The sequence below is a fragment of the Thermobia domestica genome, chromosome 10, assembly GCF_964235325.1.
Source record: "Thermobia domestica chromosome 10, izTheDome1.hap1.1, whole genome shotgun sequence".
NCBI classification, from domain to species: domain Eukaryota; kingdom Metazoa; phylum Arthropoda; class Insecta; order Zygentoma; family Lepismatidae; genus Thermobia; species Thermobia domestica.
This window is the reverse complement of record NC_137463.1, coordinates 239,407,235-239,424,943: the sequence shown is the minus strand read 5'-3', so window position 1 is coordinate 239,424,943 and position 17,709 is coordinate 239,407,235. Positions and strand designations below refer to the sequence as shown.

Genomic DNA, 17,709 nt, shown 5'->3' with positions numbered 1-17,709 from the left:
AAAATGGCGTTCGGCAGAAGTATTAGGTTTTTATGATTCTCTATGCCACTTCTCGGAGCAATTCCTTGAGTATCTAAAGCCAAATATAACTTCTTTCATTATCAATCACTTGAAATGCTATACTTTAGTCTTCCCTCTTCGTCAATGAGTAATATCACAATATTAAATTAAAAATTATCTAACTCGCATTATCTATATTAGACCGATTTGCATATTTAGGGAAATTCTGCGCACGACAACAAATTTTAGATTACTTTCAAAACAATGATGGCCTCTTGTACCTATTTTCTGTAACTATAGCCGATGCCACAATTTCACAAAAGATTGTCAATTGCAAGTGTGAGCTAGGTGGTACAATAAAAAGATTTTTTAGACTGCCATCTTTGTTCAGTATTGAGGCTATATGAGATGCGGATTTATACTTGAACGTAGGATCAAGAAGAACAACTGACACCTGGGCTCGGAAGCAATTCCACGCCTTAAAGGCAGAACGAGGATTATCATTTAGCTACGAGGGTGCTCGATGAGTTAGAACTTTATTTATTCTCCACCTTTGTCATTGGTTAGGATTTTATCATCTCTTAGCTAAGAAAACTAAACCGTTCAGATCATTATTCTTGTAAATAGTATATGATCGCTTTCTTAAATATTTGAAAAGAGTATTTTTTCATCTTTGCAAGATGGATACTTTTATATAGGACTGTTGGAAACTGATATTCGAAATGGACTAGTTACCTTCAATGTAATTCTATTTGGTTTGAATGGTTCATAATTCGTTGTATATTTTACTTTTCGTAAACACAGCTTTTGTACGAGTATCTGTGAGCGACTTTTAATTAGGTACACGCAATAGTTTTGAGAATTAAGCCAAATTGTAGATGCAATTATAAAATTATAGGAGGAGGACATAAATGAGATTCACTTCACTGAGAAATAGGTACCTATGCAAACTACTAGAAAACATGAGTATACATAAAAATCCAACACTCTAAGACTAGAAGCCTAGAAGACTAGAATCCAACACTAGAAGCCTAAGATAAGATATTGAGCTGGATAACAAAGAGTTTGTTTGCAAGTCCTATAGACACCAACTGACAAACTGCAGACATATAGTACAGATAGGTATCATATATCATACTATCTATTTATAGCAAAATATCCAGAAAACTAAAACAATACTACAAATTTGAGAGAGAAAATTAAGCAGACGTTTTCCTTAGCAATGGAAAGTAAGACTATATTACAGATGTCATATTTCTTCCACTTTGTGTATAGCAGATGTCGTGAGATATATTATTGTATTAACATTATAAATGCTATTTTCAAGGTGGAACAGGAACAGCTTATCTGTCTCACTGTCAACGTACACGTAAGATGCTATAAATTTGATTGACAGTGAATTTCTTGTGTTATTTAATATATTCTGCATTAGGATTAAACATGGTTTGACCGATGTTAAATATAGTAGCAACGGTTGTCTGGAACTACCTAAATATCGAGAAGTGTCATACTATAATACTTTACTCGAAGTTATCAGACACATGTAGTTCACTTCTTTAATGTTAGGTTTTGTGATATACGAAATTTATTCGAGAAAAAAGAAGAGGAAAACAATATTAAGTATATACCCTGGTATTATTGCAAACGATGTCGGTATTCTTAACAATATTGTATATGAGTCCTTACAAAAACAAAAATACTGGTAATGAAGGCAACCTTATCACACTGGTTGGTCTATACTACGCAGACGACACCGCAGAAAAATTTATTAAGGAGTCCCACAAGGCTACCGAAGAGGACTGAAGCTGAATTGGAAATCTTACTTAATACAGAAATTAAAATATTTCTTTAACAATGTGACGATAGTTGATATTTCAAAATCCTGAAGAAAAGAATATTTATTTCAAGTTTTGACACGAGCAACATATCAAACAAATGACGGACATAACTTCACCTTAAGTCTCGTGAGAAGGGATCAAATCATCACCAATCAAGGCATACTATGATGATGTGTTTGATTGTCATTATGACATCTCTTGACCGCATTCTTTACTCACAAAACCCCAAATATTTAGCAGGATTTAGTTTCAATTACCACGTAAGATTGGATTTCGGATCATGAGCTGTTCGGAAAAATGATATCTGTTCATCAATTTGGAAAAATGACAGGATTACAATTTGAGATTACAACATATGAAGATTTCTAAATGTATAAGACAATATTTTCACAGAATGAAATATATACCATCTTATGTGAATATATCTACGCCACAGCCAGTAATTCAATACGTTCCGCCATCTCTTCAGAACACTTGACGTAAATAGACCATAGTTTGATTTAAAAATGAATACTGATAACAAAATACAGCTTAATTATTATTCGTTATGACAACACACTACATGTATATACTATTGTTGTCCACTTGTTCAGCATGGGCCAGAGGTTTGAGAACCTACTGATATCTACCTAAAAGGAGACATTCTGTACAACATCATTTTATAGTTATTACACAAGAATAATGCAATGAAATCAAAAGAAATGCATCTACAAACTATTTCCCGCTTTGTGTTGATAGATTCTTCAACAATTCTACCTAAATATGTCTCAATTATTATTTCTTATCATTTCTCTCTCTTTTTATTTTATTTTATAACTTATTTTTAAACCCGTCTAGTTTCTCACTACACACTTCTATTCATCTCCTCACTTGTCTTTTACCGTTTTTCAGTAACATACCTATCACTAGAAAACAAAACTAGTTACGTGTGCGCGCACGAAGATAATAGAAAACGCACAGAAAAAGATACACATTTTTTACAGGCAATTCACATTTGCTTCAAACAATGTATTAATAGTTGTAACAACTGTTCAAAAGTGGGCAGTATACAGATGATAATCAAAAACATTTCTGTTGTTTCAAGTTTTTTTTTCTCCTTCTTTAACATGGTTTTATTTCCAATGAAGGCTCAAGGAACACAAATTAAAGAAGAAAAGAGTATCTCTACTGCTTAAGAACAGAAGTAAGTACTTACCACAAACTACCCAAACTGTTGCATTGTTTTTGTTCATCAAACAATTTCATGAACTTCAACAGTTCAAAAGTATTATTAGTTAATGTTTTACATGAATACTGAAAAAATATTTTCGATTTAACTTTAATTCTTTGATTGAAATTAATTAGTTTTCTTAATATCTACCGGTCTATTAACATGTACTATCTAATCAACGATCATCTGATGCACATCCAGGCCAAGGATTTCCAAGATGAGGGTAAAAGTGATTTACTTCGATTGCTGCCTTATTTATTAAGATGTTACCTAACTTCTGGGTAAGGATCTTATCATTTGATTTTCCGTTGTGCGACAAAAAAAAAGCAACAAATTTAAGTCGGCTGAATACACAAACTTAATCGTAAAACCGTTAAAAATAACAATAAAGTCAAGTACTAAACCAACAACGAATGGTATAGCGTGAACACTAACAAGTTGTCAGCAGCAATGTTCGACTGATCTGAGTCAAACAGCCAATACTGCTCAATCATTTGTTCGAAGATGAGCGAACTCAGAAATTATCATAAAATGTTTAGTAGTATTCAAATTCTCATTTTCCGTGATTTAGTCCTTCATTTTCCGCGACAATAAAATAAAGTTCGAAGTTCGTGGGACAAATATTTTCGCTTACATAAGTCCTTTAGGTTTTCCAAAAACAAATAACTAATAAAAAAAAAAATCCGAGCTTCTGCCTACGGTTACATTTTTAGAATAGTGTGAAATTTACTGGATATAAGGTTAAATACACGGAAATAGACAGAAGATTAAATATGAAGAAAGAAGAAAAAAATGTAAAAACTATCTGTCAAAATATGGCAAAAAATTTTGTTTGCATCATACTTACCAAGTCACTAATCTACGTCAACTTAGTGAGCAGTCTGAAAGTTACTGTCCATTTATTTTTGATATCATTAATGATGATGTAGACTGTGAAGTGATCTATTTCTTGTTCTATTTATAAAACGAAATATTTCTTTCAACCTGCGATTTTGAATCGTTTAATATTAGCGAAATCTATCACTTAACACACATTTCAACAACTTTAACAAGTCATGCTACATCATTGATAAATTCAAATAGAAGATGAGGAGCAGTAACTTTTACGTCACCCACTAGTTTAGAATAGATTAATGACCTGGCAACTTTAACACGGAAACAAAAGAGCATCGTATATAGAGCATTCGCCATATTCCATCATATTTCTGAAGATAGGTGTAGAAGACATCCAAATTTCATTCATAGAGTAAAGTTTTCTCTATTTCTTCAGATTTAATCTGATAAGCATCAACTTCACCCTAGCCCGAAAGCTCACTTAGCAGAAGAGTTTAGGTAAAAAAGCAAAAATCTATATCTTATGAAGTTTAGATGGGTGAAAATGTAAATAAATGTTCTTTGCGCTTCGTAACATTTACGGACTAATAAGGTTTCCCCGCAAACGAGTGAATTAAAACGAAACAGTAGATCCGGTGGTTCTTTTAAATATATTCGACAAACAAACTGAAGTTCTAGCAATACGTAACATTTAGAGCCTAATGGAACAAACTGTAATTCGTTCTTAAAAAGTATATGCCTTATTTTTCTAGTGTTCTATTTATGAAAGAACTTGCTGAACTTCGGATGAACTGAGCTGTTACTTTCTTTCGAGCTTATAGTCTATAGGAGCATGGATTAAAACTTGATGAGTTTGAGTTATTTATGAAAAGGAAACGCTGTGAACGCTATGATACACACCTCTTCCTAAGTGTTGATTTCTGATCTTGTTCCTGTTTTCTTCTGCGATTTCATCATATCTTCTTAGCAAATAGTTTTGAATAAATTCACTGAGGTAAACACTTTTTACAATAAAACTTTCCTTCGCACAATCTAATTCGTATATTGTGAAGTATAATTTGTTTTCAATTTACTATAAAGTTAATAAAGTACGTTAAAGGTACACAAGCTTGTGTAAAGATATTAAAAATAAATAAATAAAAACTCACTCATTCAGCAAGTAATTTGAAATTTGTTAAAAAGAAGACGCACTTATCCTATATTGAGTAAAAGAAACCATTCATTAAATGATTTAGAAAAAAACTATACAGTTATTTTGTTACCTCCTATCGTCGTTATACAATGATTGTTCATTTCTTTCAGCATCACAGCCACTCGGTGTTTCAAACAGTACAATGTGCTTCTTAACATACAAGAACAACAAAGAAAACAACTAACACGGCTACATGTGAAACTATGTGTGAGTGCATATATTTATATATATATAAATCTAAATTTTGAGAGCAAGCATTCTTCATTGGCTAAAGAAGATCTAATTAACAAATCTCCAATGAAACATTGATTCAAAAACAATACACAGTTTCTTTTAAAGTCTAATTACATTTCTCTTTATTATTATTTTTGTCTTTTGATACATCGTACGTGCACTTTATTATGATCTAAAAACTCATGGAACTACGAATATTCTACGTTTGGCCTCACTTTATCAATCGTCATGTGCGCTTCTTTTTCTGACTATTACAAAGTTTATGAACCCTTCTCTTTAAATATATAAATATACAAATTATCCGCGCCTTAGCAAAAAGTTACTTCATATCACTTATCACAAGTGCTCAAATATATCTGTAAACTTGTACAGTACCAACAAACTGAAGCTGTGTTTGCTGTACTCCTCTTACAGAAAACTATAACCATTTTCTAACAGCACACGGCTAAAATAAATTACATAAAAAGAGACTTACCTACACAGTGTATATATGTAAGTATTAATCGCTAGATCCTAGAGCTTCGCTTCAAAACTACTACATTTAAAACTTGTCAGCCATTTAGACACATTCTACTTCGCACGTAGATGGTTTATTTACCTAACTTATATTTCCGAAACAGGAATACCACTGGCAGATAAGCGTTTCCATTGTTCGATAGCTAACTTTGCTTTATTTATTTACTCATTTATCGTAACCAATGTTAAGTCTATGATTAAATATGTATTTAAGATTATTAATTCTATTCTAGTTTTGCTCTAGAATTACTTTACGATTTCTTTAAGATTTCTCTAAACTAAAAACTAAAACAAATACATAAACATTCCTTATCAAATACTTATTTTTCTTATCTACAAACTCGCATGAAGGATGGTGCTTTAATTAAAAATTGACAATTTATCTGAGCATTTTTTTTCTTTCCCTTTTATGCTGCAGACTAAATTAAAATCAGGTTTACATTTCATGTGAAATAACAACGTAATACTGCAAACTTGTAACAAACCAATAATTATATATTTTGTAAGTTAACAAAAAAGACTGTCATGCACTGAATATAGCTAATCACAAAACTTCTTCGAAATTCTTCCTTATATATTAACATATCAAGATATTGAATTTAAAGAGAGAAAAATGTATTTTTCCAGTGATATGAAATTTAGATCACTAGCTATTAGTTAACAATAATAAGCGAACATTGAAAAAAAAATAGAGAAAAGACAAAATAGTCTATAAAACTGAAACATTAGTGACATACATATTTGTCATGCCCATAGAGGAGCCAGCAAGAGGTATCTGACATCTCGCAGCGGCGTTGTCACTACTCACCTATCAAGGCTTTTTCGGTACATGTATAATGGCAGTTTTCTTCATGATGTAAAACAGAGTGACCGTGGCTGATAACACTAGCACCAAAGTAGGGACTGCGTTTTTCTTCCGCACCTAGCAAGAAACTTCAGGGACCATCTCCTGATGGCTTCTTTATAGCACAACATAATAAACAAACAAAATTTATCAATACACACTGTCTTCAAATTCTGGGAATCTTTCAAGTAAATTCTTATGCATTTTATAAAAGTTCTTCCACAAATTTTAAGAAATCAATATGCAACAATAGCTACATCATGAATGCATACCCGCTAATGTTAACATTTCGTTAAATGAATCTTTCTCTTACTTCTCTTTAGCTACTTTTGACTTCCAACCATTTTTTTTCGTTATCCAGATAATATTATATTCCATCTTAGCGCGTAAGACAATATGTCTTATTTCTTTCTTATTCATTCCTATTTGACCACGATCTATGAAGGATCGAAAGTTTTTAACTATATACTTAAGACATTTTTTGATTTAGTAATATCACAACACTAATGAGTTTGGCCACGGTAATGCTAAACCCTCTTAGCAAATTTTACCTTATGAACACATATAAAATTCAACTCCAAATCATGAAATGCGTTTACTATATTCCAATGCCTTCGCAACGTATGATAGTGTCACGTTATTAAGCAGTGGACTTTAACAGAGAATAGTTTTTTTTTCTTTCTTGTGCAAAATTAGAGGAAAAACAGGATTATTTTCAAAGTAAAACATTATATTTAGTGGAAAGCAGAATTTTTAACGGAAACAGGATTTCTCACAAGACATGGGATATCATGTTCTATTCTGCATTTCCTTCCACTTGCAGCTTTAACATTACTCACACACTTTCCTCTCATTTTTCTGTGACGAAATATATCAAGAGATGAGTTCTTGTTGGCCTACGGCCCCAAACTTGATACACCCATGAGGAAGTGGCAATACTGTGGGAAAGGGTAATATGGGTGATTTTAAGCAAAAACTTCAGATAAACATATGTCTTATTCTCTACGGTTTGAGTGCTACAGGTTGTGAACCATTTTTGACCTTATGTTGCTTATTGTTCATCCTGTAGGTTTTCTCCAGACGTGAGATGTAGGACACTTGAAAGGCAATGGAATGGTTTTCCAACAGTATGCAACGGATTGCAGTAGTGTCTTTAATAAAGAATTTATTGAGGAAAATTTGGGAATCAGTGTTGCCACCCAATTCCCTTCACTATTATTTCACTAATATAAACTTTCCCAAAATTTCCTCAGTAATTTCTTTTCCAAAGACACCACTACACACATTGCATACCGTTAGAAAAGCCATTCCACCGCCTTTCAAATGCGCTGTATCTCATCTCTGTAAAGTAACTACAGGGCGAAGAATAAGCAACATATGATCAAAAATGGTTTACAACACGTAGCTTTTAAACCGTTGAGACTAGGACTTACGTTCAAATAAACTTTTTTTTTTTTTCTTTTTGCTTACAATCACCCATACTACCATTTCCCAAATTTTGCCACTTCCTCTAGGGACACCCTGTATATGTCAAAACAGTTCTAAATCAGAAATTGGTTTATCACACAATCCAAGAATTCGCAAGTTATGGTGGGGCAAAATTATTTACCTGACCTGCATCAGTCACAACGATCAAATGCCAGAATCATCACAACTCGCACCAACTTCTTACCTACTCTAACACTGGAGAAATGAAAACAGAATTACTAAAAAAAAGATGCAACGAAACTCTTACTATAATTAACAAATACCAAACTTTCATTCAGAAATATTTAAGTACAGAGTTAAACTAAACAATTTGAAAAAAGTTACTGTGCTTACCACTAAGGGTAGATAAATACGAACTGAAGGTCAACAGAGTAACACTTACAAAAAAAAAAAAAAAAAAAAAAAAAAAAAAATTGTTAAAAGAAAATGGAGCTTATATTCGTTATACGTATTGAAGACGCAAACCAATATGAACAATTTTACTTATACAAAGTGTGATCACAAAGTACGGTGAATGTAACTGCACATGTTATCTATCGACGTTATATCAATTTCAACTACTAGGCATGGTAGCCTAAACCTTTAGTACTGTGAGTGTCGAGTTTGAACAAATTATGACACGTTAATTGGCTTCCAGAAGCAGAAGAGTGAAAACGTGTTAAAAGTGTCCGTCGTGCACCAACACTAAGCTGCATAAAAAGTGCCAACGAAGCTCGCGAAATATCAAAATCAGTGCATGGTGATAAAGCGGTGGCATTAAACACTATTTACAAGTGGTATGAAACGTTTTGACAGTATTCCGACATTGAGAGGACCATGACAAAGTAGCTGAACGCCCTTCCAAAAGAAGCCTTCCAGAAATGCTTCCAGTCATAAATTCAACATTGGAATAAGTGCATTGCTAGCCAAGAACAATTCTTTGAAGGAGATTAAATCAAATTCCATGTAAGCTTATTACTTTATTTCTGATAAAATTATTCACCGTATTTTTTGATCATACCTCGTACCTAGGTATATATATCCTTTATGAGTAGAAGTAATACTTTCAATACTCGGCTGAAAATTGCTGTCTTGGTTACGCAGAAAGGATAAGGTTTTTACAACTTATGGAAAGAGAAGTAAAAACTGAAGAATTTAAAATAGCATTGTCAAAAGTGATAATATTCAAAGGAACAACGTGTTTAAATCTCCATGATAAATGAATTGTTGTTGGATACACTAAAAACAAAACAAAACTGTTGGCAACACTCAACATCTAAGGACAAATTTCATCTATCATGAATATTTAAATACACAGTTTTCTTTGAATTTAAACATAACTGACAGAAAACTTTCAAAATGCTCAGTTTCCACTTTTCTGCACGCAACCTAAAAGCAACCAACCCATCCTTATTTCCTGACCAAGGACAGCAATTTCAACAGAAACATTACAGACACTACTTTCACAAAACTCTACTGATAAGTAGTACTTCACAGATTATTGTGGTTTTCTAAATAACCTGTAGTTTGAGCAGCTTAAGTCAATCAATTTAAATATTTATTAAAACAAACATATTACTATTATCATTGCATCACTAATTAAAAATACAATACTCAAAGAAAAAAAATATACAGAGTAGAAACCAATCGCATTACGAAAGAGTAAATTTGCTGTTCTTAAGTACGACTTTACTCAAATTAAAAATTATTTGTAATGTTTTTATTCGTGAAATCCATCGATAAGCATAAATAAGAAAACACACCAAGTCTGTAACAGGGAATTAAAATTACACATAATAGTAAAAATGTTGAATATAACTATAGAATATAAATCATATTCAATAAGAAAAACTGAGAAAACCAACTAAGTAAGAAGATAACAATGTTTAATACTTTCATATTATTGCACATGTCAATCTCTTAACAAATATTATATAACTCATGCAGCACTATGGCACACTTCGTAAAACATAGGCCTTCCAGTTTGGTATGATAGTACCCATGTTATTGGCCAGTAATGATTTTCAATTCTTTTTTAATACACTAATAGAACAATCAGTACAAAACATTGTAATACATTAAAAAGAAATAAATAACAAGACACAATGAGAAATATAAAACACATACAAGAATCCGAAACTAATTATTTGATTGTGCCCACTAAATACAGAAAACTGATTCTACCGAAATATAACAAAGTTTTCAAATAACATACTTATCAGACAATAATAATAATAGCTGAATTAGATGTAACTACTTACTAGAACAACGTATTACGCACAGAATGAAAGTCATTTTTAAGTTCAAAATGTATGCTCAAACTCCTTTCAGGTATTTGTACTTACTCATTACTTTAGTTCAATAGTATACAAATTCATGGCATATACAAATCTTTCCTGCCCTGCTTTTCTTTATTAGTTTTCTTTAGAATTCAGGTTGACTATATCAATCAGTAAACGTAGAAATCACTATCGTCAATCTATACCGCCCTTCGAAATTCTAGTTACGCTACTGGCTACACATTTACTGCGGACTAGTTGATGTGTGCGTTATGAATGCCAGACTGCTTTTTGATTTGCTATCTAAGAAGTTTCGAAATTCTTGTTACATTTCGGAGCTGATTTTATTGTTTTTTTGAAGTTTAGCAGCGAGGCTATATGAGACTTAGACCTACAATTCGAAGCACTACTGCATTCGATATGCTCTCCCACCGGGAATTAAATCCAGGAGCATGTGGGCAATTGTAATCTTAATCACAAAACAAACTATTATGACTATACGAAGAAGAGTCAAGATAAATTTCAGTTACGATTATCACAATATGTGGGAAAATAAATTTTGAGAGTATACAGCAGAAACAGTAATGAATTACGAGCCAGATATAATATTCTAAAGAAAGTTATCTTTAAATTAACTGGTAGTACCCAATTTAGATTTAAAACGTTGCGGAAAAGGTTTTCCCAGATGAAGTACGGACTATCGAATAATCTCTAGTGTAAGAATGTATCAATCTGAAATTGCATGCGTTCCATTCTTAACAGGGGGACACGGTAGGTCGGTGGTAGAACGCTTACCTCTGTTGCATGGGGTCTCTGTTTTGATCCCCGGCCAATAAGTTTGTGGTGGAGAACATCGTCTCTGTGGGTTTTTCTCCGGGTGCTCCCGTTTCCTTCCAAATTCTCATTCCACCAATTCTTCCATCATCATTCACTTGCCTTACTCATCCGTCTTCCTTAGCCTTAAGGACATAAATCATTGGCCATTAAACTGAAAGATTTCATTTCATTTCAGAGTACTGACAAGCAAGTATCACTTTCTTTAAAATTTTCCAAATTGTCTCCCTTAATGTCATTTATATACCTGCTATATGATCTTCCCACATATTGCGAGGTTTCAAAAGAGGTACAAGATTGAAGTGATAACTGTATAGCCACAGAATTGCTAGCTAAATTCCACTCTATAGTGCTAATGACAAGAATATTTATAGATCTGTCTCTTTATTGATCCTGTTTATCCAATAGATATACTGAAAACCTGCCAACTCATACGAAAAGCGTGTCATGCATATATTGAAACAATCAATTATATTATCTGGGAATGTGTTTCTAACGATCTTGTTGAATACATAAATTCATAAAGAGTAAACAATAGTGAAAAAATAGTCTATCATACTTCAACATAAATATATCCTAATGGCGAAATTAACACACTAAGACCGTTAGAGAACTAAGATAATTCTGCATTTCTTTTATCGCTTTCACGAAGCCTGACTCATATTATGCATATTTGTAATTTGGGTTAATCATCAGTTAATGTCCCCGCTGGAAGAGTTCTTTCGGAACTTAAAAAGCCTAGAATATTTAAGAATACACAGATTCTATTGTTTGATAGTAAAGCTGACTGCACTGTCATTTAGTATAAATTTTTGAGAACTGTCAAGTACTAGTAACAACATCATTAGCAACCGATACAAATGTCACCTCATACACTACTTTTTAGACAAGTTACTTTGCTTTTCTAATGGCAAAGCTCTACTTGTTGTCTGGGGTCTTATTAAATATCTGTCCACGAAAAACTTGCAATCGTAATGCAAACATTTTTAAAAAAATGTGGAAATGAATCTGTGAAACAAGTTGTGAAGGACTGTTCATTGCAAAACGCTAAATTTGCATTATTGACGTTATATTGCAAATTTTGTGACGCGCTAAATCCAACCGATGTGTAATGGAGTCCCGAGTCACTCAATATAATAATAGCTCCTCAATAGCTTTACCTATAATAGTTAACTTGATTGATAAATGCTATGCAAAATGATAGAAGAAAATGCAACATGAAGGAAGTTAACGACCTATTTGGTTGGCGTCCTTCAATCTGCTGTCATTGTAAATCAGGATCACTTTGGGTTACAAGTAAAAAAAACTCTCACATTAAGCAGTGTGGGGAGGAAATAACCTGAAATAGTTTAACTCAAACTGTAATCAACAACTGATTACATTAAAATTGGTATATTCAACTAATAAGAATAACTCCATCTATTGTTAATTCTCTAACTGCCTGTGTTAATTCTAGAACCGAAAACAATATCAAAGTTGTCAACAACAAAACAACAATATTCATAACATTCAAAAAAGAAATTCAAAGTAACACCCTTTTACTGTACACCACACCATTAATCATCATCTCTGGTCTAGAAACTTCCTCTAATTAAACAAAAATAAAATCCAAAATGATTATTTATTCTATATATTCTCTTATTGATTTTTTTTACCCTCTCACTTTAACATTTTGCTGCAATAATCATTACAGCAATAATCATTATAGTACAGTATGCCATTTTATTATTTCTATCTCACCATTCCTATTTTCGCTCTTAGATTCTCATTTAAGAAATCACAAAAATTAGACAACTACAATTATTGGTTACAATCTTGCGTAGAAAGTATTTTAAATAAATTTTTACCTGCTTTCTTTCAATGGATAAAGACTATTTTTATGTTTATAATTCTATTCATTTACGTATTTCTGAATCTTAAAGCTTTCAACAGCTTTACGACAATAATCTTTCTGTGTTAGTGATTCCATAATAGAAATAATAGCTTACTAACAATATTGTAAGCATAGTCCAAACATTATTCCATCTATAAAATTATCGGTCTAAAAACAGTCACATAAGATAGAAAATACATATACAAATAAAACAGTTTTTGAAAATATATAATATTCAGATATCCAAATAATCGGAAAAAAGAAAACTCTTAACAAAACTCTTCTATTTTACCTCTGAATGGCAAAGATAAATGACCCGTTCACTTCTTGAAGTATCCGATTGAGAGCCAAACTGAACCATCTCCATCTGCGATTAAAACAAATAGTCACCTATAACTTCATGTCTTGAATGCTCGTTTTTCTATGTTTACAGGTTCAAACTTCATTGGGAGTGCAGCTTCTCAGACACAAACCGTATAATGATTCCGATAGGTTACATCCTACCATCACCTTGCCGACACAACTCAATAAATCAGTAAAATCGATAATATAGTTTTACTGCTGATTATTTTCTGCAGACATGATGAAATTTGAAAAGTAACTATTATTTTACTTTTCCGCATAGGGTGTAAGAAGCAGGCTGCAAGTTAAAACTCGAGTTCGGTGTAACTGACTCGTCTTTCATGGGTTGATTTGGAGTTTAACGTCCCTTTCAGCACTGAAGCTAATATGACACGGAATCCTACAGTTTAAAATAGAATATGAATCACGTGAGCTTCCACCGGGAATGGAATCGAATGTGCGTATCCTAACCAGTGGAAGTTCTTAAAGAAGGTCGGCAAAACTCAACCGCTGCAACAGCAGCTACTGTCGGAATTATAGATCCACCTGCAAACATTGGCACAACTGCGGAAGTTCAATACATCTTCGATAGGTGGTTATATGCTGGAGAAATAGGTTCCATGAAAGATACACACAGAAACTGGTGACAGATGGAAAAAACTTCTAGCAGGAAAATCGATCGCCCTTTGCATTAAGATACGGAAATATTAAGAGAAATATATTCCTTACATGGAAGAGAACTTGAGCCTTGGAGATGGTTCACTTTAACTCTACGAAGCTTCATATATACAGAATCATTATTTCATCTTTCTTATATTCAACTTAGCACCACAATTCTATATTCTTCACACTTAGAAAATAAATCATCAAGAAATTCTAATAGGAAGTTACCATCTTGACTAGGGAAGTATACGAGTAATTATTGCGTATAGTTTTATAGAGTATACAGCTTTGCTGTTGATATCTACACAGGAACAACAAAAAGCCACGCATTAATCATTTACTTCAGAAAGCAAAATAGACAAAAAGATAGAAATCAGTAAGGTAACATGCCTTTTAATTAACGGTTTATCTCATTCACCTAATGCTACTTCAAAACTTTCAAAAATAAATATATAGATATATATATTTTTACTTTACATATTTATATATTACCCAGAATTCATATATAATACTTACTATCTATCTGCAAGGAAAATTAAGTGGTCCATGCCATTACTACCTTCTTGAAAGGAGCGAAGATAGCTTTATTTGGTTCACTGGAAGAAAAAAACACACACGTAAACGATAATGGAATAATTCTTAAACACAATAAACGATGTGGATATATCCTATAGTATGTAATAGAAATGGATATATACAGGGAATGGACAAAAACATGGAAACACCTGGTATAAAAGAGGAAGCCATTTCAAACTCGATTTGCGTCTGAATGTTAGGTGTCGCTGTTGTCACCGGCACGTCCTGTGAGGTATACAATCTGGCCAATCAAACAGATGGCCAGTTATGGCTTAGCGACCGGTCCATTTAGGTTATCGTGAATCGTGTCTGAGCTGACAGAGTTTCAAAGAGGGCAAATTGTGAGTGCGCGGATGGAGGGAAATTCCGTGACGAAAGTAGCAGAAATGTTTGATGTATCAAGAGGCACAGTCTCCAAGATAATGACTGCCTACAAGTGTTCCGGAAAAACCACATTAGTGTGAACGCAAGAGTGTGTTCCGTGATAGAGACAAACGCACATTGGGTAGGATTGTGACCAAACAGAAGATCACCACGGCGCCATAAGTCATAGCTGAGCTGAATACAGTGCTTACAAACCCTGTTCGCGTCAAAACAGTCAGAAGAGAACTCAAGCAGATCTGCAATTCCCAAATCACATGTGATTGTTGATCATGCTGGTAAATGGAGACAGTGGTCCAACGCCCATAAAAACCGGACAATGCAGCATTGGAAGACTGTTATCTGGTCGGATGAGTCTTCCTTTACATTGTTTCCAAGTGGTGACCGAATTTACGTGTGGAGAACGCTAGCACAAGCGTAAGATACAAATTGTCTATTACCACGAGTGAAGAATGACGGTTGTCCAGTGGTGATTTGTGCAGCCATATCTTGGTATTCTGGCATGGACATGTCACTGCCAAGGATTACGTACCATTTTGAATGACCAGCTGCATTCCGTGGTGCAAACTTTGTTCCCAGATGGTAATGCCGTATTTGAAGATGACGGAGCCTCTTTTCGTACAGCTCACATTGTCCAGGACTGCTTTGATGAGCACAAAGATAAAGTGTTACATCTGCCAAGACCTCCACAATGGTCAGACCTCAATATTATTGAGCCCTTGTGGTCAGTTTTGGAGAACAAGATGCGAGCCCGCTACCCACCTGTCATCTCTACAACTTGCAGCTGCTTTGAAAGAAGAATGGTACAACATACCTTTGACAACCATACGCGACCTTCATTTCTCCATTCCTCGTCGACTGCAGGCCGTTCTGCGTACCAAAAGTAGTCCTACTCGCTATTAGTAAAGGTAATGTGCAATTTTTCAGGTGTTTCCATATTTTTGTCCATTCCTTATGTATATACTATTTGTAAGGAGTATGGATATATTAACTTTTTCTTAACAATTACGTAATACTTATTTGTTTCTGATTTTTTCTTAACTCAGAACGTTTATTATGACTGGTTCTTTATTAAAGGTTATACATATATGTATAACCATTGATAAAAGTCCAAATTATAATAAACGTTACAAGCTCAATAGATCGGTTTATTGAAATGTATTGCCTAATTTCAGCACCGAGCCTGAGGTGGCACCAACTGCGAATAATTACTCGGGTTTGTACTCAATTTAAGTATTCTTTACCGCGACCACGCGCAAATTAGCCTCTTAGTAGTAAAAAATGAAACTGCAATTTGCAAATATCAATGTTTAGTAAATAAAATTTACATGAATTATAAATTACAATTACAATATCACATTGTCCTCCTTCAAATCCCTTTCGTTAGAAGCAATTTTCTTAATTCACATATTAAGTAGCTCAGTTGGCTTCTTCGACAGTAAGTACGTTTATAGTTAATACCTGTAGTTAGCATGTAATAGACTGGCCCAGGGGTTTTCAAACTGCGGCGCGCCACCCTGCGGAGGCGCCGATTGTCAGGGCAGGCGCAAGAACTTATCCTACAAAGGAACATATTTATAATGCAACGCGCATACTTAGGTCTGCACCCTTCTTTATTAATACATAGTGGATTAAGCTTATGTATCACCTCACATACGATCAGGAATGACCCTTTCACCTTTGGCTTAAATGTGTATAATGCTTGTTAGATGGCCACTAACGATCTTCTACTTTATCTCTGTAGAATAGTATGTCTTTTAAATGTCTTTGGAATTTCCCGCGACGCCATGTTAGCTTAATATTTCCTCTCTTAATTTTTTATTATTATTTTTGGGACGATTCTGGAGTTGTAATCTTTTCTTCCGCCATTCAGGAATAGCCTTATTTGTTTTATTTTCATTGGCCGAAGCCGTCTTGCCATTTCAAAATATGTGCCGAGATTTAATAAATTATGTGACTCAAGATAAGCTCATACACGTCATTGACTTCGCTCAATACTTAAACCTTTTAAGATATATCGTAGTTTTTACTACGAAATGATAGTGTCTTCAATATTCGATTAAAAGGAAACTAAGAAAGCTATTTAGTTCCGGTTTTTTAATTTTTATTTTACAAGAGACGAGCATTGAAGAAAGCCTTGAAAGGGTCTATACGCTTCCGAGCGTCGGAACATAGGGGGTATGACGTCATCACATTACAAATTCCTCCCCCCTTTTTTTTAGTGAGGTCTAACTTCAACATTTTTCGGTGAGCTCCTCTTTAACCCTAGATTTCTGAAGTTTTACACAAACAATGAGTGGACCCTTTAGTTTGTATCTGAACTTTTTTGGATCTCTTCGTCAACACACAAGGGGAGTTCAGAGGGACTAAAGGGTAAAAGAGGGATATTTCTTGACCAAAAATCCCACTTTCGCGATTATTGCTCCGCTCGGGTACATGATAGGGACATTTGAGTGGTACTTTCTGAAAGCCTACTCTATTCTGAAGAGAACGGCGTATGAATCGTGATCCTATGATAATTAGGGACGTGTCAGGAAATTTTTAAATTTTGTAGGGTGCATTTTAGGGAAATTTTGGGTGTTTTTTGATGCTCTCCCAACATGGGTAAAATTTTTTACGCCCTTAC

At 33.7% G+C, this 17,709-nt stretch overlaps 1 protein-coding gene across 1 annotated transcript in view; it reads right to left on the bottom strand.

The window, feature by feature from the left end:
- Nucleotides 1–2,167: 2,167 nt before the first annotated feature.
- The window catches only part of LOC145663120 (uncharacterized), a 33,255-nt gene continuing 17,713 nt past the window's right edge, over nucleotides 2,168–17,709 (bottom strand). The window contains exon 5 of the mRNA XM_081729405.1: nucleotides 2,168–14,722. Coding sequence (XP_081585531.1) covers nucleotides 14,662–14,722 — 61 coding nt within the window. The 3' untranslated portion in view covers nucleotides 2,168–14,661. The remainder of the gene's footprint in view (nucleotides 14,723–17,709) is intronic.